The 27,091-nt window shown below is 47.4% G+C and overlaps 1 protein-coding gene across 2 annotated transcripts in view; it reads right to left on the bottom strand.

The window, feature by feature from the left end:
- Nucleotides 1-9,866: 9,866 nt before the first annotated feature.
- NCSTN (nicastrin) overlaps nucleotides 9,867-27,091 on the bottom strand; it is a 45,229-nt gene continuing 28,004 nt past the window's right edge. For both annotated transcript variants that reach the window (XM_029581675.1, XM_029581674.1), the window contains exons 13-17: nucleotides 24,571-24,666; nucleotides 15,549-15,636; nucleotides 14,896-15,041; nucleotides 10,956-11,168; nucleotides 9,867-10,168 (exon numbers count right to left, since the gene is read on the bottom strand). In XM_029581675.1, coding sequence (XP_029437535.1) covers nucleotides 10,046-10,168; nucleotides 10,956-11,168; nucleotides 14,896-15,041; nucleotides 15,549-15,636; nucleotides 24,571-24,666 — 666 coding nt within the window. In that variant the 3' untranslated portion in view covers nucleotides 9,867-10,045. The remainder of the gene's footprint in view (nucleotides 10,169-10,955; nucleotides 11,169-14,895; nucleotides 15,042-15,548; nucleotides 15,637-24,570; nucleotides 24,667-27,091) is intronic.

Raw genomic sequence — 27,091 nt, forward strand, 5'->3', positions numbered from 1 at the left:
TATAGATCGCTTATGTAGTCTAGATAAATCTGTCCATTGTGTGTCACCCATAAGTTCTATCTTCTTTTCAAACAAAGGCACAGCTTTTATTTATTTATAGACTTTTCTATACCGATATTAGTAGAGACATCATATCTGTTTACAGCAGAACTATAGTATGGAAATTACAATGAACAGGTATTGGAGGAGGGATTACGGAGGAACAAAGATAAAGCAAAGAGATAAAAAGAAACAAACGCTTGGAGCTGCTTGAGAATCCAATTAATCCAAAACTGTATCAGAGTAACTAAATACTGAGTCAATTGAAAAAGCCATAATACATCCACAATATTCACAATACTGCCAATTATAAAAATATATCACATTTTAACACATACCATAAATAGTGACAAATTAATTAGAACATTTTTATTATATACAAAAATGATCAAACACTTCAAAAATATTACAATATTTTTTCTTCATCGGATAGAGTGAATATCAAATTTCCAAAGAAACATCACAATCATTAAAACAACCATTCATACACACATACATATTCAAATTTTATAAAGGATCTCTATAGCATTGTTCAACCCAATCTTTACTTTCCCTCTTTATAACATTATTTCAACACAAAATCATTGCTTCCTTTTACACTCCCAACATGTTTCGCCATTCAATAGGCTTCTTCAGGGGAGCATAGTGTAAATCATTGCTATCACCAATCTTCAATTATCTTCTCTAGCAATTCACCCAAATGTATCCTCTCTACAAAAATAACATTCCAATAACACACATTTATCGTTATTTTACAAAAATACTGCTTTTCCCAAAAGATTTCTTTTTAATCCAAAAAATGTGTGTCAAATATCCTGTCTGCGCCCATATACAAACCTCTCTCAAACTTCAGTTCATCTTAATCCTTTCACACAGAAGGCAAAAAAATTCTCAACAGTTTCACCTTTGGTTTTCACATTCTTCTAGAAAAAAAATCACAAAGAATTGCCCCTATTTCCTCGAAATTAAATTCCACTCATCTTCACAGCAACTTTAGAAAATTGAAACAACCTTCCACCAAGACGCTCCCAATCTTTCAGCGTTGCCACGCCACAATTCTGCTTTTGTTTCTTGCTTCCTTTCTAAAAAAATCACAAGGAACATTGCCCCCATATCTTAAGAATTACCTTCAACTCTTATTTAAAGAAAACTTTAAACAATTCAAAATAACCTACCACCAAGACACTCACAAAGACGCTCCCAATTTCTCAGCGTTCTTACGTTCCATCTCACAGCTGTTTAAAGGGCTCTCCATTGCACCTTACAAATGCAGCCACAGCCAACGAAAGAGCTCCAATTCAGAGGCAAGCCACCCAATCCACTCGGTCATTCAAGACCATAGGCTTGAAATAATGTAAAGAGGGAGTGTAAAGATTGGGTTGAACAACGCTATAGAGATCCTTTATAAAATTTTAATATGTATGTATGTATGAATGGTTGTTTTAATGATTGTGATGTTTCTTTGGAAATTTGATATTCACTCTATGTATCCCATGAAGAAAAAATATTGTAATATTTTTGAAGTGTTTGATAAAAATGTTTGTATACAATAAACATTTTCTAATTAATTTACATCTCACAGCAGAGCGGCGCACCTGCCATCACCGGCGCAACGCCTAAGCCCGGCAGAGGCTGGTGGACTGGACATTGTTTTGGTTTCAAATTCTGGCTTTTACCTATCTCCCTTGAGGGATGGGGAGAAAGAGGAAAGCTAAGATTTTTGCTTCCTCACCAGTTGCATATCAGGGCCCTATGGATGATCAGTACTACAGCTGGTGAAAACGCCAAATGAGGATGGAATGGGGGCATCATTTGCTGTCTGCTTGAGTCCCAGCGATGGGCCGTCATCCCCTCCCACAGCCTTTGATGACATTAAATGAAGGCAAACAGACATTAGAAAATTTACCAGCAACTGGGGGGGCTGTTGGGAAAGACAACTGACCAGTCCTTGGGTCAAGGGCTAACATCTAGTGTCGCTTATGGGGAGTGAAATTGATAGTGGGGTTATGGAGTAATGCCTACCAACCCACCAGACAATGTAACCCTTATAGATTTATGGAAAATGTTATCAAAAGTAGATCAAAATGTTTCGCAAATGAACACATCATTAACATCTACTGTTAATAAGAATAAGTTATTGATAGATGAACAAGTTAAGAAAAATCTTGATACCTTGACTTTGAAAGTACAGTTGTTACAGGAAACAGACAACTCATATAAAGGATAGTTTAATTATCCATAAGGAAATAGAAAATATTAAAAATATGATTAGAATAAAAAAATTCTGCAGGTAGTGACTTTCCCACAAACCCGTTTACTTTCTGCAGTGGAAATGTTTAAAAAGTATTTGAAGGAAATCCTTTCATATAATGAAAAGGATTTACTGGTAATTGCAAAAACATTCTATTTCCCTAAAAGAACTGAGAAAAAAAATTGAGATTAAAAATGGGTAAGCTGTGGAAATATCACGTATTGAGGTAACTACAATTCTTGAAGAATCAGTTGATATAATTGAAAACAGAAATACTTTGCTTCTTTCCAACTTGAAACAGATAAAGAGAAAATATTTAAAAATTATTTTCAGTTTAGAGATGTAAATTTCTGCGGACAAAAAGTATATATGTTTCCAGAGTCACACAGGCCAGAAGGAGACATTTCCTGTCTCTGAAAAGCAGATTAGTTGCTCTAGGGGCAAATGTTTTTCTTAAATATCCCTGTTTATGTTATATAACTTTTCAGGGGAAAAGATATAGTTTTTCTGATCCGCTTCATTTAGTAACATCTTTGGTTGATAAGAGCATAGGAGTTGATAGAAGAGATGACCAATAAAGAATGTAATAATACCCGCTCCTCTTTCTCAGTGATTTAATTTCCTTTTATCATATTTGTATAAATAAATATGTTTATTTGAACCCCCAATTATGGATTTTGAAAGCAGTTATTATGGATTTGTTATAATTATGTAATGAAATGTCAGCTGTTTATTTTCAATTGCCTGTCATTTTTGTTAAAAATTTTTTAATGAAAATTAATAAAGTATAAATTAAAAGAAAAAAAAAAAAAAACTAGCTCCCAGATAGCTGGCTTGCTCTCTTTCGGCAGGCTAGGAGGGTCTGCGATCTGGTTTACTTGCCTTTTGTGACCTTCGACCCACAGAATTCAATGAATCGGACCGTGGCAGGCTCAATTTAGAGAAGGAAAGAACTTGTTATTCCTCCCGTCTCCCTCAAGTTTCGAGCAGTACAAACGGAAAGATATTTCTTTTTTCAGCTCACGTTCTGTTTTCACCTCAACGGACAAGAAATCGGGCACAGATAATATCATAGCCAGGGCGAGAGCACAGCCTTAGCTGAAAAAAAAAATCCCTTCCCCCCCCCCAGTTGGTTAAGCTTTTTCTATTTCAGGATTTATTTATTTTTTACCATCTCTCCCCCCAAATGGGAACCCAAAGCAGTCAATTTAAAAAAATACAATCATCACTATATCATAATACTTCAATAAACATGACAAAAAAACCCCACATCAAAATAACATTTTTAAAAGTCTCTAATAAAGTCTACTACATCCTCCCCCCTTTCCCCAGGGGACTAAACAGCAGCGACACATCTAAAATTCCCTGTACGTACCCGGATCAGTCCAGGACAGCTGGGTCCTGCCACCTCTAAACATGAACAAATATAAATTCCCATTACGAGCTGACTCACCTCCAACTGGGAGTGGAAACAGATCACTATCACTCTAGTAGCCACAATCAAGCCTGGACTCTTTTCAGGCTCTGATTCCTTTAATTGGACCAAGACTAAGAATTCTCCAGCCAGGTAACAGATTTCAAAGCCACACAAGCCCCTTCTTCCGAGGACAAGGCCAACACGGTCTTAGGGGTTCTTGTACATCAAAGGCCAACCAGGTTGTACGGCATTGAAGCAGGAATGAGGCTGGGTGGGACTGGAGGGGCCTTCGGGTCCCTATCTGCTGTCATTTCTGTCTTCAGATGGTTCTTATGCTGGGCCAACAAGGGAACCGCAATTCCCCAGACTTAGACCCCCCCTGAGTCTTCCGAACGTGTGCACGTGAAGGATTGCTCGCCAACCTTCAGGAGCCGGCTGCCGACTTAACACCAGCCCAATGCAAGTTGATAGCTGGCAGAACGAAGCCAATCTGCTGCATCTCCGCCCCCCACCTTCCATGTCATAGGGCCAGAACACGGACAAAACGATTTCTCCCTCTTCATTAGTTCACACCTTTTCAGTGGTAGCGTAAGGTGAGTTGCATTCAGATAGAACAGGTGTGCCCTTGTCCCCAGAAGGCTTACAGCCTGAGGGAATAAAAAGTGACCCAACTTTTCACAGCACCGAATTTCACTTGTACGAGCATAAATTTGGAATCCTCATCCAAACAATGAAAGTTACATTCATGCCAAACTTCTAAATGTACAGCTGACTACACAATACCGATTTTTATTTATTTAAAACAAAAAAACAAAAAAACCCCAAGGAACATAAGCCATTCCATCAAGCGGCATCCAGAAGCAGAACAACTTGGTTATCGGCTGCTTACTGCACTTTGGTTTCATGTACAGATGTTTTTGACTTTCTAAACAGGCCTTCTCCTTTCCTCGGGTATTCACGAAGTCATTAACACAAACCTCCAAACATTGGCTGAACATATCGCTGCCACTAAAGCCTGGATTGCGCGGCTCCCTGGCTGTGCGGTGGAGTCCCTTTCAGCTGCTCTGGATTCGCTGCTTGCTTCCAGCTTTCGGGCAGGGGTGGTGGTGGGGGTGGGGGGGATCTGGCGCAGCTCAAGGCCAAACAGATATCCTACCATTTATTATTATTTTTTTTATAAATCTTAATTGGGTGATTTGAATTTTAGTGCTCATGAAAGCTAGAGACTGATAGCACTGGCGAGAGCCAAGCCTGGTACAGGCAGGCACGTTGTCTTGGCAGTGCCACCCATCTCCTGCTATTCAAAAGCTGAGCCCCGCTCTGGCAGTGGCCACCAGCGTGCCAGTTTCTATTGGGGGGGGGGGGGAGGGGGAGGGCATGATGGCTACAGGATCATCTGCAGCTATGCCACCTCAGGATCTGATGCTGGGAGATTGCAAAAGTCAAGCAGGGTCATTGCACAGCATTTAGAGGGGAGATCTCAGAGGAATTTGTTTCAGGTTAGAAGGTGGTTTTTCTACTGTGATCCTACCAAACCGGTTCCAATATTGCTATGAGGGGGGGTGCACTCCTCGCTCTCAGCCTGGCTCATCACCAGGCCTGGTGCAAGGGTCTTGGGCATCCTCAGCAATCATTGATCTTGCATGCCCCCCTGAGACGTATCTACTGTCAGCAGCTCCTGTGCTCGTTGGCCACTGACCAGATGGGCTCCACTAGTAGCGCCAGGCTTCCTACCATGGTTCGGATGCCCCCACGCGACCTAGTTCACCTTAATGGAAGCACCGGCCCTGTAGGCTCAAATAGAGTTGTTGTAGGCAGAAAATTTATGTCTTAGCCCACCCACTCTCTCAGTACAGACTCCGCTCAGGCTCTGGTTAGCTCCCTCCCGTGCCCTCTGCATCTGTCCCAAGCCCACCTGGATTCAGTTAGTGGTCTGGTACCTAGCACCGCTGCCGTCGGCTACTGTGGGCATCCACCTCCCAACCAAGATTCGCTCCTCTCCACCCTCCCTCTTCCCAACGTCTGCATTAAAAATATCACCCTCTTCTACTCAACCTTGGTAGAATTTTCTTGTCTTTTTCGTTTCCTTTCACTCCCCAGCAGCTTTTGCTGCTGTCTCCATCTCACCCCTCCCTGGACAGCACATAGAACGGCTCAAGGGAATCCTTGGTTTTTAGACCGGATTACCGGCTTTTCAATTTCATTCCTTGCTCTTCTAAACCCAAGCACAAGGCAAGTTACAAATCAGATACAACACATAGCCCTGTGCCCGTCCCCTCAACTATCCAATCTTAGAGGTGACAGGTTTTGTATCTTTATGCCAATTCTCTGTTGATCATGTCCCCAACCCTTCTAAGTCTGAATCTCCAGCTCACATAATAGACATATTTGCTCTCCAGGGACAGAGGACAAGGGACAAAAAACAAATCACATCCCCTGGGAACACTCAACTGGCATAGACTTGGCACTGTGGGGTTTATGGAAATATAGTAACGATGGCAGAAAAAAACCCAATGGTCCATCCAGTCTGCCAAGCAAGTTTCTTATGGTAGTAACTGCCGCTCCATGCAGGTTTCCCCAAGCCTTATGTTAAGGATAGTAATATTTACAACCAAAACCAAACAACTGTCAAACCCATAAAAAAATTACTGCTAGCAACATTGTTACAGGGTGAGCAGCCTTGACAATACAGACAATGCTGCTTGAACCCACTTTGCTTTTGGACTTGGCTGTAACAGTCCTGTGCTTTTTTCCCCCCAATGTCTGCGTATCAGTCAGCGTCCAGTATTGCCTGCAGTGCGAATTCAATTCCCCTTTTTCACCTGCCATCAGTGTTGCAGTAGCATCAAAAGCATGAAAGCTAATTGGTTAAGGGTAAGAATCCCCATGCCTTCAGTTAAACTGCCGTTCCATGCAGGTTACCCAATGCACCCCCCCTTTCTTCATTTCCAACCTCTAGCCTTCAGGATGCATTGTTTAGCCCATGCTTTTTTTTGTATTTATTTCCTGTTTTCGTGCTCACCACCTCTTCCCAGAAGGGCATTCCAGGCATCCACCACCCTTCTCCATGAAGAAATATGTCCTGACGTTGGTTCCGAGTCGTCCTCGCTGGAGTTTCATTGCGTGAGCCCTAGTTCTACTGTTTGCTTTCCAACAGAGAAGGTTTGAATTTCGTGCATCGTTAAAAAATTTCAGGTATCTGAAGAGGTATCTCTATATACAAAAGTGCAAGGGCGAAGGTGGTGTGGTGTGGGCAGCTGGCTAGGTTTATTACCTGCTGCTCCAGCGCACGTTCTCCCCATCGTACGCAACCAAGGGCTAGGACTGAGCCTGTAAGGACTCAAAGGAGGTGGCTCAGGCCAGGTAAGATGAGATGGCACCGTGTGCTGCACATAGCAGGGCCTAGCTGCCCATTAATTACCACACCCTGGAGCATGCATGATTACACATTCTCAGAAAGGAGCTCATCCATGTTTAAGAGCCACTGCTCCCGTTTCTTATTGCTGCAAGGTGCTAAGAGGAGAGCACAATGCTAACCTGGATTTGAGACAGTGGTGACTCTTCCATGGCACACTGGTTAGGAAACACTGCTCGATGCGGCCCAGCATTCTTCTGGCTTTAGCTATTGCCTTATCACATTGCTTCACTGCCTTCAGACTGCCAGACACCATCGCACCAAGGGCCCTCTCCCAGTCTGTGCACATGTGTCTTTCACCCCCTCCCCCATCATATACAGCTCTTTTGGATTGCCACACCCCACATGCATGACCCTGCAGCTGGGATTCAATGCCAAGAAGTGCAATGTCCTATAAGCCTCTATGTAACACCCCTATATACATGTACATTAATACAAGCTTGGGTACAGCCAAACCTTAATCTAAGGTACCGTACACTTAAGTTAGTCAACAGGCTTTAACATCCCTTTTCGGTTTTGTGTACATTGAATCCCAGCTGCCAAATCTTCAACCATTCATTCATCAAGCTTTCTTAAATCATTCTTCATTCTCAGGTGTGTCCACTTTGTTGCAGACCTTAGTGTCATCCACAAATAGACAGACTTTACCTTCTTATCCCTTCCACAATGTTACTCACAAAGATACTGAGCAGATCCGATCCCTGTGGCACTCCACTTAACACCATTCCTTCTTCAGAGTAGGCTCCATTTACCATTACACACCATCTCCTGTCAGTCAACCATCACTTTGGTGCCCACTCCCAAGCTTATTTTATTCAGAAGCCTATGCGGGACTGTATCAAAAGCTTTGCTGCAATCTAAGTGAATCACATCAAGTGCTCTTCCTCGATCCAGTTCTCTAGTCACCCAATCAAAAAAAAAATCAGATTTGTCTGACAGGACCTTCCCCTGCTGCATCCATGCTGCCTCAGGTCCAGTAACCCATGGGAAGGTAGATAGTTCCCTCTCCTTTCCTTCAGCAGAGTCTCCATTAATTTTCCCACCACCGAGGTGAGGCTAACCGATCTGTAGTTTCCCGCCTCCTCTCTGCTCCCACTCTTGTGAAGCGGGACCACCGCCGCTCTTCTCCAATCACACGACATCAGTCCCGTTTCCAGGGATTTATTGAACAGGTCCTTCAGCGGAGCTGCCAGCACATCTCTGAGCTCCCTCAGCATCCTGGGATGAACCTCATCAGGCCCCATGGCCTTCTCCACATTCAGTTTTCCTAGCTCGTCCCATACATTCTCTTCTGTAAACAGAGTTTCATCTCCCCCACCCCCATCTATGGTCTTCTCAAACAGCAGCGGTCCGTCTCCAGGGTTTTCTTTAGTGAACACCGAACTGAAGTATTTATTTGATATTTCTGCCATTTCTTCATCTCTCTCTCTACACATTTCTCCTCGTCACCTTTCAATTTCACTAAACCACTTTGGGCCTTCCTTCTTTCTCTTGGATAACAGCATCAGTTCCCACAATTCCCTGGACCAGAGAATAAAGTTACAGAAGGAAAAGTGACCAGGACAACATTTGGTAAGGATCTGTTTTAATTAAACCAAGTTATTTAAAGATATTTACAACAAAATTAAACAAAAAATATATTGCACCTTAAAAAAACAAAACAAACAAAAAAAATTGTCTAGACCCATTTGTTCAGTGAACTCCCCTCCCCCACCCCCCCTGCAAATGCCCTGGGCAGTAGTAACAGAACAGCAGCTCTGGAGTTAAAATGAGCATCAGAAGGGTCAACTATGTCCAGGGAATAAAACTTCCACTCCTTATCTATTTGAGCCACTCCAGTTTTACCTATGAGCTTAAAACTACCTGAACAGGTAAGAATGCTGTACACACTCCGGCGGCTTCTAACTGGGCTCAAAGGGAAAACTGGAACCAACTCACACTGCTCTGCACTGGGAGTCTGAAAATATCCCTCGTCTGTGGGACACCAGGCTCGGCTCTACGTGGTTTAATCCAGAGGATCCTCACCCTCATCTCCTGCCTCACCCCCCCCCCTCCTTCACCGAAGCCACGAAGCCCACTGTCCACACACACACACCACCCCATCCACCCCTCACTTCTCCGTTTGTCCCCCTGCCACCCCGGTGCTGGGTACACAATGCCACCTTTCCCCCCTCCCAGAGTCTCTTTTTGAAATAGATTTACCTAATCGTCAACAAGAGAAGGCTTTGCAACTGAAGGCAGTCCCAAAAGGAAAAAACGCAACAGGCCGGAAATCACCATTCCAAGATCAAAAGTGTTCTTTCGGGGGGGCACAACTGCCCAACTTGGTGACCAAAAACTCTACTGTAAACAAAATCTGCCAACTTGCCCGGCGGACTAGGCTATCGCTCACTTGAGGTAATGCGTGGAGGTAAACGATAAGGGGGATCTCTTTCTAGCTCAGCCAACGGAAGCTTCTCTTTTGGCCAAGCCTCTCTCTCTCTCTCTGTGTGGTTCAAATCTTGAGATCCCTGGCTGGGAAAACAAGTCTCGGGGGGTGTGGGGCGAGTAATGCTTCAGTGAGGGTTGAAACCCCCTCCCCCCCCCTTCGATAGGGATGCCACCAACCTTCGGAGTGGTTTGCGTTCTCTCTCTGTCCTCTGCCTTCCCCTCCTGTAGAATTTTCACAGATCCCTTCATCTCCCCCCCTCCCCCCCCCCAGTGTTTCTCCCTCCGACCAATCCAAAACCCCCATATTAAAAAAAAAAAAAAAAAAAAAGCCTTCCAGTGTCAATTGAGCTAGTCAGAGTCCGAGCGTCCAGCTGTTGCGTTTGCATGAAAAAAAACCCCCCGCGGGATTTAGTTTCTATCCCTTCGTGCTGTGGGCCCCTGCGATTCCTGGGATCCCCCACTGCAGGGGCGGGGGGGAAGGGGGACGTCGTCTTCAGTAGGCTACTGCGCCCGGTTCACGTGCGCTGGCAAAGAGCACATCTGCCTTAGCGTTAATGAAGTAGGTGACGAGGAGCGAGACGATGAGAATGGTGGTGCCTACAACCAGCGTGATCACCTGAAGAGTGAAAGCAAAAAAGAAAAGAAAAAAAAACCAAACCACACAACTTTTTAAACCTCAAATGCCAAGAAGTAGTGTAAAATTCATTTCCTTTTAGAACAGATTTCTGGGCACTTCTCCCCGTTCACCTACAGTTTTGAAATCTTAGTTTAAATGCAAACATAAAAATGAGACTGGTCCACTACAAAAACAAATAACCTGGCCCTCTACTGATGACATCATCATTTGGCGGCAAAGCAGGGGGGAAAAAAAAGTCTCACTGGGAGTTTAGAACAGGCAAAATAGTGGAATAACTCAGGGAATCTAGCCTTTTGTAGTATTTATCTAATTTAGGCTTCTTACGTTATTCTTTAAGTTCTCTTTCTTTGTTTTTATAATGTAATAGTTCTATTTCATTTAGAGATTTTAATTTTATTGATCAAGATATTTTTTGTATTTTTTATTCTATCTTTATATTTTAGTTTATTTGAATTTTTATCATTTTGATTTTATTTTTATGGTTGTAAACCGCTTTGTTCAATCTTTGATTGGTAAAACGGTATATAAATATGTTAAATAAATAATAAATTTGCTATTGGATGTTTGTTGATTTTTTTTCCATTACAGCAATTCACCAAAGTCAGATACAGACCTCAAGATTACTCTGTGTCCCCTTAGGGCAGGCTGAGCCAATCCTGGTTTTGCTAGGGCGATGTATAGCTCCATGCTGCCAGTCCTAGTTTTACCCCCACGAAGTCTATGGATTTGACCTGTCGGGAGAGGTTGAGGGGGGGAATCCACTTACCTCCAGCTCGTGGCTAGCTACTAGAAATATCCTGGCTCGGATCTCCTTCCAGCGGCTCTCCGTCCAGGTGGAGTACTCTGTGGACCCCCACTGCCCCAGCTCAAAGGCTGGAGACAGCGCTCTGGAGATTCGAGTGGTGGTCTGCACGCAGAAGGGGGTCCTGGTGGTGGAGTTGGTCTCGAGGGACCCTTGCACCCAGAAGTATTCATAAAGCTGTGGTAGGGAGGGTGGGAGAAAGTGGAGAATAAAATACATATTTATACAACTCCCACCTAAAAAGATAACACTGTAAATATTTGGGAACTTTATAGCTTTTTATTTTTTTTTTTTTTTTACTGTACTCCCACTGAGTTCTATTTTAAACAGCCAATGTAGCACACGAAAAAGATCACAAAGAGAAAATCAGCCTTAAAAAAAAAAAAAAAAAGTATAAAAAGAACTGAAAGACATCCGACAACATGCTCTATAGTCCAGGCTCACTTGCAGTCATATCTCTTGTGTGTAACATTTCAGAAGGCAACCATGGAAAAGCAAAGCCACCCTCCTAATCCCCTGCAACAGCTTACTGCTTTGCTAGTTTCCGAGACTTAAACTGCAACTCGAACCAGTGGTGCCTGCATCCGTTGTGTGTCCAGGAAACGTTCTCCACCACTGGCTACGATAGGTAATAAAATCACGAGCGGGGTGGAAGAGGTAAAGCAGGGATGGTTATTTACCCTTTTAGAGACAGTATAAGGACTAAGGGGTGCTCCATGAAACTACCTGGTAACAGATTTAAAACAAACTGGAGAAGGTAATTTTCTTTTTTCACTCGGCGCAAAATCAAGTTGTTGAATTTCTTTCCAAAGGATGTGGTCAAGGCATATAGCAAAGCAAGGTTTAAAAGGTGTTTGGACAGGAATCTGTCCAAACAACTATCAGCCAGACTTGGGGAAAGCCAAACCTGAACCAGCCCCCTCTCTTTGATTGTTGACTCCGAAAGAACAGAGACCTTCCCAAGGACTGAGATGTCTGAAATGATGAGTTCCTATAGGGCTGAAAGCACTGGGAGCCCTTGGCCCGATCCCTCATAGGTGAGGGGTGCTATGACCTCCTTCTCTTATCCTCCGGTAGCCGAGGCACTGGAGATCCACCCCACTTACCGGCCAGCTTTTCCAATTTGCTACCGAATAGGAGGGATCCCTTAAAGGGCATCTCTGTAAGGTTTGCCTTAAAGGTCGTGTCTGCTGACCAATTCCGCAGCCATAGCTGTTTTCTGGCCGCCACCACTGAGGCCACGCCTCTGGCCGAGGTACAGACTAGATCAGAGCCCACGTCCACTAAAAAGGCAGTGGCGGACTCCATAGCTTCCCTCGAAGGCACTTCAGGAGTTATCTGCCTCACTCGAGAGAAGCGGGCAGCAGCGTGCCACCAGGGCACAACAGGAAGCCATCTGCAGCGTCATTGCTGTCGCATCAAAGGCTTGTTTAAGGATGGATTCCAGCCGCCTGTCATGTGCACCCTTTAATACCAACTCCTGGGATAGTTGTTCACTTCGAAAGGGCGCAGACCAGGGCATCCACTTTGGAGAAATGCAGGTGTGCTTTGGCCGCTGGATCCAGTGGGTACAGAGCTTCCAATGCCCGACCTCCTTTAAAAGGTGGCTTCCGGGGCATCCCATTCCAGGTCAATCAACTCCTGGATGGCTTCCAGCATTGGAAAATAGCAAGAGGCTTTCTACAGAGACATCAGGATGGGGTTCTTCTTTGGTTCCGTCATAGGGGCCATGCCAGGAACTCCCAGAGTCTTCAGGGTCTGGGAAACCAGGGCAGACAATTCATCTCTTTGTAGCCCTAATATGGCAGGTAGTACAAAGAGAGTGCTGCTTGTGCTTCTTTGCTGCCAGAGCCTTGCTAAATGATAACTGTGCACTCAGCCAGCTGGTACCCGAAATCGAGGGTGCACAGATCTGTCCCGAAGCGCGCAAGTACAAGCGCCCACATGTATGAATGTGCGCGCGAAGGTATGAGTACAAGAATGCGAGACGTTAAGCGCACAGTGCGTGTGCAGAGCTGGCCTGCACCGCACGTACCCACAGTCTATGGGAGGCATGCCAGGAACCGGCTACCGGACCAAGGCACACCTCTGAGGGATCTCGGAAATCGCCTCAGGAATTCTCAACTGGGGGAGGGACCTTAAGGTATCACCGCAGGAGAGCGGGGCTCAATCTTTCTCCAATTTAAAGGTAAAATTTCCTCTAACGAGTACTGCAATCTCATTATACCACCAATGCTGGTGTAGGGAAAGCATGTCCACCATCTGCTAGGAGACGGAGAGATATTGGAGAGCTTTGGTCACTGCAGGGGTATTATCTAAGGTGATGTCAGCTTTGAAACCTGACTGTCTCCATCTGCTAGCAGAGGAGCATAACACCCATTGGTCCTGAGTCCATCTGGCTACACGCTAGGCTCCTAGCTCTCAAAAATGAGTCTGATTTCATGAGGCTAGAGTGACAGACATCTTCAGGGATATGGTAGAGTGGTCCCACCTCCAATCTGGCAGCTCCTGTGCTGCTTTGGAACAGCAAGGTCTCCAGGAAGGAAACCAGAGTCTTGGTGTTTTAGACGGTGATCCTGGAGTTAGGACCTACCCTCCAGATGATGTGCTATTCTCTTGCACAGAAGATGTGTCTCCAGGGGCACATGCCTGGGAAAGACTGCCATTGTAGTTGGTGATTCAAACATTAGTATGAAGATAGCTGGGTGGTTGGCAACTGAGAGGATCGCTTGGTAACTAGCCTGCCTGCTGCGAAGGTAGTGAGCCTCAGGCGTCATCTAGACAGCACTTTGGAGAGTGCCGGGGAGGATCTGGCTGTCATGGTACATGTGGATATTAATCACATACAAAAGGTGCGGGAGGGTAGGTTCTGGAAACCAAAATGTAGGCTTTTTAGGGAGGAAACTGAAATACCAAACCTGCAGGGTAGCATTCTGAGAAACACTTCCCAAGTTCCACGACAGGACAACCTCCCGAGTCCCAATGTATGGCTTAGACAGTGGTGCAGGGAAGAATGCTTGAGATTTGTTAGGAATTGGCAGAGGAAGAGGGAGCCTATTTCTGACACAGGATGAGCTTCACCTTAACCAGAGTGAAACCTGTATGCTGGCACTAACCAAAAAAAAACAAACAAGAGAGTGAGCAAGCAGCTTTTAAACTAGATCATGAGGGACAGAAAGAGCCGCTCCAGAACGCATGGTTAGGACTGAGGGATCTTCAAAGGATAATGTTAAAACAGCACATCATTTCTGATAGAAAGGAGGTGGTAAAAGCCGAGGCAGATTTCAATGAAAAGCAGGCAATTATGAATGCCTTAAAATTACCTAAATCAACCGCTAACAAGGAGGCTCTTATAGCCGTGCAAAGGTCCTGAGGTCCGCATGCACTTTCTACCCTTTCAGCCGCTATGCCGGCTGATATAAAACTGGGCTCCCCCATCCCGAATCACAACGCACATTTTCCTGTATTTTGTCATAGTACTGGCTGCCGCCAACCTCTGCTGGCAGATTAATTCCAGGCTTCCCCCTGACCCTTGAAATTCATGGAGGTCATGATTTGCTTTCCTACAGATTATCGAAGCTTGTCAAATATCGGAAGGTTTCCTCCAGCGAGTGGGTCTGGAGTGTTTTCAGCCTCTCTGAGTAGGGGTTTTGTGTTGCTGGCCTCGCCCACGTTCGTAAGAGCTGCACAATTTCTCTCCCTTCGCTCCCATGCGTGTCAGACACAGCGACCGGGTCTGTTTTGGTTATGCCGTGCTGAACGAGTCAATCGGACACGGCAGCGGGATCCCGTGATTTTGTTGCAGGTTGTACGAATCCTCAGCTTTAAAAAAATAAAACAAAATAAAAGGGAGATTGGGAAGTCACCAACGAAAACCCTCTGGAGGGGGTAGTGTTATACTTACATCCTTCTCCGCACTGGGGGGTTTCTGGCACTCCTCCTTGGTGAAGTTGACAATGGTTCCGGTGAGGTTTGCTAAGACGTAACGCACCACGCGGGAGGGGTTCACCTTGTTATCGACTGCGACGTAGTAGTGAGGGGGGTCGCTGTCTGAGGAAGGCACCAACACAACGGATTGGCTATCGGATATCAGTGAAAACACAGACAGAAAAACACAAATCTTGGCATTTAAGGGCTGGGCATAGAGTTTAAAAAAAACAAAAAAAAGGGAGAGACTGGAAGACATCCTGCAGGTCTATTTGTTTTGCAAATTTCTGAAATGACATTTCCAGTGTCCAAAGAATTAATTTCCATGGAGAAAGTTCCAGGGAACTCTGGTGGGGGGATGGGAGTGAAGAGTTTTGCTAAAGGACCTGGGAAATCTCCCACTGTGCTTTTAGGAACAAGGGTTTTGCTTGCACAGTTATTTTGTTCGATGGAATATTTTTCCCTTCCTCGAGGTGGAGGAAACAAATTTTGGGCCAAAGGTGCACCATGTCAAAACTTTGGGATGCAAGCCCCCCCATCTATAATGCAGACTGGCCCCCTCCTAAGGTGCTTCTCGAGAGCATTGCATTCCCACCCCTGTCCCCAGGGTGGCGCTGTTCTCTCCCTTACCCAGAATTTTACTCATGTCCGCAGGAACGAGGGACTGGAACCAGTTGTTGTTGAACCTGATGAGAAAACCGTACAGCAGCCGCGAGACCTGGAGGAGGAGACGGGAAACCGTGACAGGCAGCAGAAAGGAGGGGGGGGGGGGGGGGGGGTGGTTTCCGTGCGGCCTATCAGGCATGGAGCCCGGCGGTGCTCCCTGCACCCTTCGGTCCCGGGAGCAGGTGCCGGGCCTAGGACCTGAACGTGCATCTCCTCCATGAAAGCATGCAGTCAGGAGGCCCACTCATATAGCAAAGAAAGATGAAAACAGTCTTGTCCTCCCCCTTCTAAACAAAACAGAATACAGTCAATCCCTGCTAGGATAAGACCTCTGTAACCAATTGAAAGGAAAATTGGTTCTTACCTGCTAATTTTCCTTCCTGAAGTAAAACAGATCAGTCCAGACAAGTGGGTTTTGCATCCCTACCAGCAGATGGAGGCAGAGAATAAAAACTTTTGAGGCACTGTTACATAATCTCGAGTGACACCTGCAGTCCCCTCAGTTTTGACCTGTACCCAAGCCAAACTAAAGTGAAACTACTGTCCCCTGTCCTCTTCAGGACGAATGACAAACCAAGGGTAGGAGCCCCCTGAACTAGAGCCCCACAACAACCCCATGGAACCAATTAAACCTGGTAATCCTATTTAGGTTCTGAAGAGACACATAATGAAAATCCTCAGCTTGCATTCATGCAAGTCTAAAGGTCTTCGGTCTTTCGTAAATAAGGGGCTGGGTCTCTGGACTGATCTGAGGTGCATCAGGAACGAAAATTAGCAGCTAAGAACCAATTTTCCTTTCCTGCTCGTACCCCAGATCAGTCCAAACAAGTGGGATGTACCAAAGCCACCTCTAGACTGGGCCGGCATGCGAAAGACCCGCTCTCAACACACTCTGTCAAAACTCGGTTCTGCCAGCGCTTGAACATCCAACCAGTAATGCCGAGAGATAGTATGCAACGAAGACCACGTTGCAGCCTCACAGGTCTCCTGTGGCAATATCGACTGACACTCAGCCCAAGAGGCTGCCTGCACCCCAGTAGAATGTTTTCGCAGCCCCTCTAGAACCTTCCGACCCTTGCAGAGAGAGGATGAAAAAATAGCTTCCTTTAACCAACGAGCAATAGTACCCTTAGAAGCCTTACATCCCTTCTTTGTCTCGCCAAACAATACAAATAGATGATCCAACCACCGGAAACTGTTAGTGACCTTCAGATACCGTAACAGTAGCCGAACATCCAACAAATGAAGCTCCCTCGCTTCTGACATCTCAAGACGACCAGTTTGGAAACATGGGAAGTTCCACCATCTGGTTAAGGAGAAAACGAGGAATTAACTTTGGGCAGAAACAAGGGTACCATGTACAAAGACACCCTATCATCCATAATTCTCAGAAACGGCTCTCTACAGGACAAAGCCTGCAGCTCCAAAATCCATCTGGCCGATCAAATCGCCACCAGAAAAGAAACTTTCAGGGTGTTTGGGTACTTGCCAGGTTCTTGTGGCCTGGTTTGGCTTCTATGGGAAACAGGATGCTGGGCTTGATGGACCCTTGGTCTGACCCAGCATGGCAATTTATGTTCTTATGAAATCCTTCAACCACATCTTCCATAATGGCTCGAATGGAGGTTCGCCTAACACTTAAAGGACTAAGTTCAAACTCCATGCTGGACACAATCTGTACACTGGAGGCCGTAAATGCTTGGCCCCCTTCAAGAACTATACCACATCCGGATGAGACATCAAAGGCCTCCTCCCTTGTAGCTTACCTCTGAGACATCCCAAGGCTGCCACTTGCACCAAAGGGCATTGTAAGCTAAGCCTTTGGACAAGCCCTGTTGTAAAAAGGCCAAAATGAGGGATCTCCACATGCAACGGGTCTAGGCCTCCTTTATACACCAAAACTCAGAGACCCTCCACACCTGGACATAAGCCATAGACGTGGACAGTCTCCTGGCCTGAAGCAAAGTGACAATGACTGCCCCGAGCAATCTTTTTAACCTTAAATGTTGCAGGTCAAAAGCCAAGCTGCAAGACAAAAGCGATCTGCCTGATCTAAGAAGACAGGCCCAGGGGCCAGTCTACTGCGAGATGAATCAGATCTGTGAACCACGGATGATGTGGCCACTCTAGTGCCCTGAATACTAGGGATGTGAATCGTTTTCCATATCGTCTTAACGATAGAAATCGTGTGGCAGGGCAAGAAAATCGTCTTAGGCACGATTTTTTAGTTAAAAAATCGTTAAAAATCGTTTTTTCCGATTAGTGCGCACTAACTCGAGTTAGTGCGCACTAACTGAAAATGATACAATTTGACACTTTTCAGGTCAGTTAAGGTCAGTTTAGGAATGAATATGTATCCCTATTGGCTGCCCTCTTATTTATTCATGTTACCAAGTTTCCTACTGACAGTATATGGGGGATGGGAAATGGAAACAGTTGGTAGCTTGACAAAACAAGTAATGTGATCAGTCAATGTGACTAGAACTTGTGCCCTAACCCTGATACCAGGGGTATTGTGATCTTCCTGCACACAGTGCCCTATCCCTATTAATACCAGGAGTGTTGTGATCTTCCTGCACACAGTGCCCTATCCCTAATACCAGGGGTGTTGTGATCTTCCTGCACACAGTGCCCTATTCCTGATACTGGGGGTGTTGTGATCTTCCTGCACACAGTGCCCTATTCCTGATACCGGGGGTGTTGTGATCTTCTTGCACACATCCCGATATCAGGGATAGGGCACTGCATGCAAGAAGATCACAACACTCCTGGTATTAATAGGGATAGGGCACTGCATGCAGGAAGATCACAACACTCCTGGTATTAATAGGGATAGGGCACTGCATGCAGGAAGATCACAACACCCCTGGTATCAGGGATAGGGCACTGTGTGCAGGAAGATCACAATACCCCGGAGGAGTGAGGGTCAGGCAGCTCCCCCCTGTCTGTGAAGCCAGCCTCTCACTAGTAATGCAGGGAGGGAGCTGTCTCAGACTTCACCATCCTCCCCCCCCCCCTTACCCACACACCATTCACTAGCTGGGACATGGGGGAAGTCAGGAGTGAGGGTCAGGCAGCTCCCCCCTGTCTGTGAAGCCAGCCTCTCACTAGTAATGCAGGGAGGGAGCTGTCTCAGACTTCACCATCCACCCCCCCCCCTCACCCACACACCATTCACTAGCTGGGACATGGGGGAAGTCAGGAGTGAGGGTCAGGCAGCTCCCCCCTGTCTGTGAAGCCAGCCTCTCACTAGTAATGCAGGGAGGGAGCTGTCTCAGACTTCACCATCCTCCCCCCCCCCCCCTCACCCACACACCATTCACTAGCTGGGACATGGGGGAAGTCAGGAGTGAGGGTCAGGCAGCTCCCCCCTGTCTGTGAAGCCAGCCTCTCACTAGTAATGCAGGGAGGGAGCTGTCTCAGACTTCACCATCCACCCCCCCCCCCCCTCACCCACACACCATTCACTAGCTGGGACATGGGGGAAGTCAGGAGTGAGGGTCAGGCAGCTCCCCCCTGTCTGTGAAGCCAGCCTCTCACTAGTAATGCAGGGAGGGAGCTGTCTCAGACTTCACCATCCACTCCCCCCCCCCTCACCCACACACCATTCACTAGCTGGGACATGAGGGAAGTCAGGAGTGAGGGTCAGGCAGCTCCCCCCTGTCTGTGAAGCCAGCCTCTCACTAGTAATGCAGGGAGGGAGCTGTCTCAGACTTCACCATCCTCCCCCCCCCCCTCACCCACACACCATTCACTAGCTGGGACATGGGGGAAGTCAGGAGTGAGGGTCAGGCAGCTCCCCCCTGTCTGTGAAGCCAGCCTCTCACTAGTAATGCAGGGAGGGAGCTGTCTCAGACTTCACCATCCTCCCCCCCCCCCTCACCCACACACCATTCACTAGCTGGGACATGGGGGAAGTCAGGAGTGAGGGTCAGGCAGCTCCCCCTGTCTGTGAAGCCAGCCTCTCACTAGTAATGCAGGGAGGGAGCTGTCTCAGACTTCACCATCCTCCCCCCCCCCCTCACCCACACACCATTCACTAGCTGGGACATGGGGGAAGTCAGGAGTGAGGGTCAGGCAGCTTCCCCCTGTCTGTGAAGCCAGCCTCTCACTAGTAATGCAGGGAGGGAGCTGTCTCAGACTTCACCATCCACCCCCCCCCCCTCACCCACACACCATTCACTAGCTGGGACATGGGGGAAGTCAGGAGTGAGGGTCAGGCAGCCCCCCCCTGTCTGTGAAGCCAGCCTCTCACTAGTAATGCAGGGAGGGAGCTGTCTCAGACTTCACCATCCTCCCCCCCCCCTCCCCCACACCCCATTCACTAGCTGGGACATGGGGGAAGTCAGGAGTGAGGGTCAGGCAGCTCCCCCCTGTCTGTGAAGCCAGCCTCTCACTAGTAATGCAGGGAGGGAGCTGTCTCAGACTTCACCATCCCCCCCCCCCTCACCCACACACCATTCACTAGCTGGGACATGGGGGAAGTCAGGAGTGAGGGTCAGGCAGCTCCCCCCTGTCTGTGAAGCCAGCCTCTCACTAGTAATGCAGGGAGGGAGCTGTCTCAGACTGGTATCAGGGTTAGGGCACTGTGTGCAGGAAGATCACAACACTCCTGGTATTAATAGGGATAGGGCACTGTAAGAGATGACTGTAGTAGATTGAATAAAGATCTGATGTTTCTGCTCTCCTCACACCAAACAAAAACAACACACAAGCAGAGAAGCCCTTCTTACAAAGCTGAGCTAGTGAGTTAAGTAGGAGGAAAAGTAAACATACTGGTGCCAGTGTGGCTACTTAAAAAATACACTTACCAACAATCAATTACATATATTTGAACTGTGTACAGTTCCAGCCAGGACCACCTTTCTAAAATGCACAGTGATTGGCAAATTCAACATGCACTAGCATTTCAGGTGCCTGCTAACAAAAATAATAAACAAACAAGTTCTAGTCACGTGAGTGCTGATCATTACATTACTTTTTTTGTCAAGCTTCCAACTGTTTCCATTTCACATCCCCCCAACCATATTGGTAACATCAATAGATAAGAGCACAGCCAGCCAATAGGAATACATACATACATATTCATTCCTAAGTGACCTTTACTGACCTGGGAAGTGTGAACACTTTGTTTCATTTTCTGTTGGTGTTCGTTAGTTTCCAGTTCCATTTCCCATCCCCCCAACCATCACCTCAGGGGTAACCTTGGTAACATCAATAGATAAGAGGGCAGCCAGCCAATAGGAACACATATTCATTCCTAACTGACCTTCAGTGACCTGGAAAGTGTTTATTTGTATCATTTTCAGTTAGTGCGCACTAAATCGAGTTAGTGCGCACTAACGGGGAGTTAGTGCGCACTAACACGATTTAACGATTTTTAACGATAAATCGTTAGAATTTCTATTGTATCGTGTTCTATAACGATTTAAGACGATATAAACATTATCGGACGATAATTTTAATCGTTGAAAAACGATTCACATCCCTACTGAATACTACCCGACCCGGTTGTTTCTCGATGAGTCTCAACACACGACCTATTAAAGGCCACAGAGGAAACATGTACAGCAGGATCCCTGTTGGCCATGGTAGAATAAGAATGTCTATGCCCTCAGCTCAGACCTCTCTTCTGCGACTGAAAAAACCGCAGCGGCTTGGTATTGCTCCGCAATACCATCAGATACAGCTGGGTCTGTTTACGCTGGATGCAGAAAGCACAGAAGGATGATTTGGCAGAACATTCTAAGCAGGCAGCTCGGCTGGAAGCTGGGGTGGCCTATATGTTGGATGCACTAGATGACTTGGTCCCGACGTCGGCCAGGAATATGGTCTCTGCAGTGGCGGCAAAAAGACTGCTATGGTTGTGTAAATGATCAGTGGATGTGTGGTTTAAGTCGCAGCTGTGTAATCTTCCTTTTAAAGGGAAGCTGCTGTTTGGTGAAGACCTGGAGCAACTGATGAAAACCCTGGGGGAATAAAGGGGAATAGATTGCCGGAGAACAAGAAGGCTGTCAGGAAGACCTTTCTGCCATGTGCCCGGTTTAGGGATTTGAGGCGTTTTTTGGTCTGGCAAGATGGCCTTGGGCACGGGGCAAAAGCAGGCCTTGGGTCCACAGCAGTCCTTTCAGGGCTCCCACCGGTCAGGGGACCGGAAGAGGTAAGACTTCAAAATGAAGTCAGGTGGGACCACTCTTCAGTCGAAGCAGGAGGAGGAAGATTGTCTTGCTTTTCCGAGGAATGGACCAGGATCACATCGGATCAATGGGTTCTAGAGGTGATAAGAGATGGTTATTTATGCCTTAGAATTTTCTCATCCGTTACAGAACACTTTCATGGTAACCCATTGCATATCCTGATCCAAGCAAAAGGCGATATGGGATACTCTACTTTGCATGCAAGAGTGGGATGCTATTGTGCTGGTTCCTGCTCCGGAAAGGGGATCCATCTTGGATCTCCAGGTGGTCAACCTGGCGCTGCAAGTGCCGCATTTCTGGATGGAGTCAACGCAGATGGTCATTGTAGCAGTTCGGAAAGGAAAATTTCTGGCGGAAGCCTATCTGCATATTCCTATTTGGCGGGAGCACCAGAAGGTTTGAGACTTATGATGCTGAAACAGCATTTCCAGTTTTGGGCTCTTCTCTTCGGGATGGCCACGGCACCACAAACATTCACATAGGTGGTGGTGGCGGCATTAAGGAGGGAAGAGATTCTGGTCCACCCTTCTCTGGAAGCCTGGCTCATTCAAGCAAAGTCCGAAGGGAATGTTGTCAGGTAGTGCACCAGATGATGGAGGTGTTACAGTTGCTCAGATAGATGATAAATTTGGCCAAGAGTCATCTGGTGCTGACCCAGTTGTTGAACTATCAGGGGGCACAGTTCGGTTCCCAGGTGGGCAAGGTTTCTTCTCTCCTCGGAGAGAATCAAAGATTCAAGATCAGAAAGGGTGTTTCTTGAAACTGCCAGTTCCCAAAGCCTGGGATTATTTACAGGTGTTGGGTTCTATGGTGTCTATGCTAGATTTGGTGCCATGGGTGTTTGCCCACCTGCGGCCTATCCAGTGAGCGTTGAATCCATTGTTGAAGAAATATCAATGGCCTTTACTGCTGCAGGCCGTCGATATTTTGCCATCTGGAGGCTCAAGGCAGACATCTTGAACATCCTCTTCAACTGGATCTCCTATCTGCGGTCCTGCCCATCCTTTAGAGCAGCCAACCCCATCACAGGAATAGTGGTCTTCTTTGTGACCGCCAAAACAGCTGCAGCCACCTTGAGCAGCCTCAGCGGCTCCAAGGTCTCCTCCGTCAGTGGATACAATTTCGCCATTGCCCTGCTGACCTTCAAGTCGGCTTCCGGAGTATCCCACACTGGATCCACTACCATTTTGAACTTCTTGGGCAGCGGAAAGGCCTTCGGCGGACCCGCAGGCCATCCAAAATCAGATGCACACCCTCAATGTCTGAATCCTCCTGAGTGACCTTGATACCCAGCTCATCCAAAACATGAGGAATGAGGGGCTTGAACTCCTCCTTCCAAAATAACTGAACGACCCCTCAGGACGTCCCCTTCAGTCACCAGAATCCCCGCTGGATCGACTGCATCATTATTCAACCCTGGATCACCACTTGATGCACCCGATCCTAGGACAACCTTGAGATGTATCCTGGATTTCCCCCAGGTCTCTACCATCTTCAAATGGATCCTCTGGATCTGAAAAATCCTCAGCATCCACACGATCCATCTCACCCGAAGACAGAGCCAATCCCAGGCAGCGCAGCAAGGCTCTAGAGCCAACCCAGGCCCACCTTGACCCTTTTTGAGGGGCACTGCAGCTTCCCCCTCAGAGGCCGCTTCTCCACTGCTCCTCAACTGGCCAAACAGGCCTTGTTTAGGAGCAGGACAAACTCTGGAGAGAAATCCTCCCCAGCCACAGGGACTCCTCTGGATCCCCCCACCCTCCAAAACCTCGTGCGAAGGATGCCCCACCGGGGAAAGAGGAGGGGGGGCTGTCCCAGGGCCCTGCGGGAGCGGAGGTCCTTCTGCAGCGTCTCTCAGGAATCACCTCCGCACTCTCAGCTTCCCTGGGAGCAGCAGACATAAGGCCCGACAAGCAGGTGCTTTTCCAGCCACCTGCCACCTCCACGGAGATTCCCTCATCTCCTGAGGCGCAATTGCTGCAAAGGGCACTCAAATTTAGCTGCAGTCAGCGCGGGCTGCAGGCCCGACAGAATTTGGTGCCCGACAGAATTTGGTGCAAAGCAGGTGCTATCGGGCCTACCACGTGGCCGCCTCGCCACTGATGCACTGAAAAAAATTCAGCCAGCAGCAGCAAACAGGCACCCCTGACAGGCCCCGGACCCCTGGCAACCTCCGATAGCTCCAACAGCCTCTCCCTGATGCACATGCAGCCCTGTGGCACCAAGACTTGCCCACGGTTGATCTCAGCCTCAGCTCCAGTCAAAGGACTTTTTTTTTAATTTAAAAAATGGACAACAAAAAATAAATGAATACAAAGGCTGTAATACTTCCCTGCTGCCAATGGGCAAACCAGGGAGAAGTCCTCCGTGGGGATGAAGGAAACAGAACCCCTGGCTATCTGTCCCTCGGGAAAATGCGGGCAGAGCCAGCCAGGGATTACCAACCCCACACGTTCGCCTGGCTCCATCTGAGGGATGGACCACAAAGGTATCTAACACCTTAGGGAGCACTAACTCTTTTCTCGCTTCTTAAAAACTCCAAATTATTATTATTATTTTTTTTTTTTTTTACTCTTGGTTATGTAGCAGTGCCTCAGAGATTTTGTACTCTGCCTCCATCTGCTGGTAGGGATGCAAAACCCACTTATCTGGACTGACCTGGGGTAAGAACAGGAACGGCTCTGAGCCTGTCCATTACTAGGGAGGGAATGCTGCCTCTTGCTATCCTGCTCGGGTATGAAAAGGGCACAGGAGAGCCAAATTCACAAAAGCGAGAGCACGAGCCTTACCGTGTGGGCATCTGCTTGGATGTCAGACGCGCTGGCGGTGCCCCCCGCAAGCTGGTACACAGCACGAGCCAGCACCGTGGCCACTTCTGCCAGGGCCTAGCAAGGAAAGAAGAGGTCACAGGCTCAGTCGGTGCCGGGACGGGCCCCAAAATGGTCCAGGCCAGCTCTGGCTTTCAACGAAGCCGGGGTCCTATCATGACAACAAGCTGGCTTCTTTTTCAGTATACCTGTGTCCGCACGCATGCACACCTGCAGGAGGCACACGCATGTTCTAGCGTGTTTATTTTATGAATATATCACAAAGTCCTACGAGAAACAGGAGGCTCGCTGTGCTGCCGCCCTCGCACAAAATGAATCTTTGGAATTACATTTGCGTAAGAGGTTTTTTTTTTTTTTTTTGTTTCTTTAAACAATTACAATACAAACTGAAATTAATTAATTAGACAGTAGGGAACTGGAGCACCTAATGAAGCTCAGCTCCAGTAATGTTTGATGCACTTACGGTCAAATAAATTCAGATGTTACCATTTTCCACTGGTATTAGGAGGATATTTAGATATATCAAGGATCCGCTGGGTAAAAATCTGGACGCCCCCCTCCACCCCGAGAGCACGCATTTGTGATATGCACAGCCGCTCCCCCTCCATGTGATTTAGACTGGAATGACGTGAGCAAACAATGGCCTCCTACTGTGCCACCATCTTTTTCAGGCAATTGAGTTTCGAGCAATAAGTTAAACAGCTTTAACTGCCAATTCCCTTTCCTTGACCCACCTATATTAGTGCAGAAAAGTGGCATATACCGAATAAGTAACGTGGAACCTGATGGCAGGTAAAGACTGCCAGGCCGAGTCCATTCTTTCTGCCTGGCCTCTGGCTTTATCCTGCATCAGTAAGAATCACAGTTCTTACCCCTTCCTCCCCCATAGCTAAGGGTCTTTTGTGCTGATCCCAGGCTTTACCCCTCACTCCCCACAGCTAAGGATCCTCTGTGCTTATCCCAGGCTTTACCCCTCTCACTCCCCCTCAGCTAAGGATCCTCTGTGCTTATCCCAGGCTTTACCCCTCACTCCCCACAGCTAAGGATCCTCTGTGCTTATCCCAGGCTTTACCCCTCACTCCCCCACAGCTAAGGATCCTCTGTGCTTATCCCAGGCTTTACCCCTCACTCCCCCAACAGCTAAGGATCCTCTGTGCTTATCCCAGGCTTTACCCCTCCCTCCCCCACAGCTAAGGATCCTCTGTGCTTATCCCAGGCTTTACCCCTCCCTCCCCCACAGCTAAGGATCCTCTGTGCTTATCCCAGGCTTTACCCCTCACTCCCCACAGCTAAGGATCCTCCGTGCTTATCCCAGGCTTTATCCCTCACTCCCCACAGCTAAGGATCCTCCGTGCTTATCCCAGGCTTTACCCCTCACTCCCCACAGCTAAGGATCCTCCGTGCTTATCCCAGGCTTTATCCCTCACTCCCCACAGCTAAGGATCCTCTGTGCTTATCCCAGGCTTTACCCCTCCCTCCCCCACAGCTAAGAATCCTCTGTGCTTATCCCAGGCTTTATCCCTCACTCCCCACAGCTAAGGATCCTCCGTGCTTATCCCAGGCTTTATCCCTCCCTCCCCCACAGCTAAGGATCCTCTGTGCTTATCCCAGGCTTTACCCCTCCCTCCCCCAACAGCTAAGGATCCTCTGTGCTTATCCCAGGCTTTATCCCTCACTCCCCACAGCTAAGGATCCTCCGTGCTTATCCCAGGCTTTACCCCTCCCTCCCCCACAGCTAAGGATCCTCTGTGCTTATCCCAGGCTTTACCCCTCCCTCCCCCACAGCTAAGGATCCTCTGTGCTTATCCCAGGCTTTATCCCTCACTCCCCACAGCTAAGGATCCTCCGTGCTTATCCCAGGCTTTACCCCTCCCTCCCCCACAGCTAAGGATCCTCTGTGCTTATCCCAGGCTTTACCCCTCACTCCCTACAGCTAAGGATCCTCTGTGCTTATCCCAGACTTTACCCCTTACTCCCACAAAAGCCAAGGATCCTCTGTGCTTATCCCAGGCTTTACCCCTCCCTCCCCCACAGCTAAGGATCCTCTGTGCTTATCCCAGGCTTTACCCCTCACTCCCTACAGCTAAGGATCCTCTGTGCTTATCCCAGACTTTACCCCTTACTCCCACAAAAGCCAAGGATCCTCTGTGCTTGTCCTGGACTTTCTCCAATTCTGTTCTTGATTTTGTCTCCACCTTCTCTTCCATGCAGCCGGCATCCTTTCTGTGCAGAGCTATACTATTCTCGGGCCTGTCCTCTTACAGCTTCAAATGATGGACTCCTTTCTCCCATAAACAATGTCTCAAAAATGTAAACCTGCTCTGCACTTCAAACACAAATTCCAAAGCCCTCCTAAAAGGCGATATCCTAAGAAGTCAAGATGGGAAGGGAAAGAAAAGGTGGCGAGGGAGGGTGGGGAATCTTCTCTCAGACATCCCAGCAGGTTTCTAATAACCTTGTCGGGCATAAATACTTTCCCCAT

Source organism: Rhinatrema bivittatum, chromosome 16 (genome assembly GCF_901001135.1).
Source record: "Rhinatrema bivittatum chromosome 16, aRhiBiv1.1, whole genome shotgun sequence".
Taxonomy (NCBI): Eukaryota; Metazoa; Chordata; class Amphibia; order Gymnophiona; family Rhinatrematidae; genus Rhinatrema; species Rhinatrema bivittatum.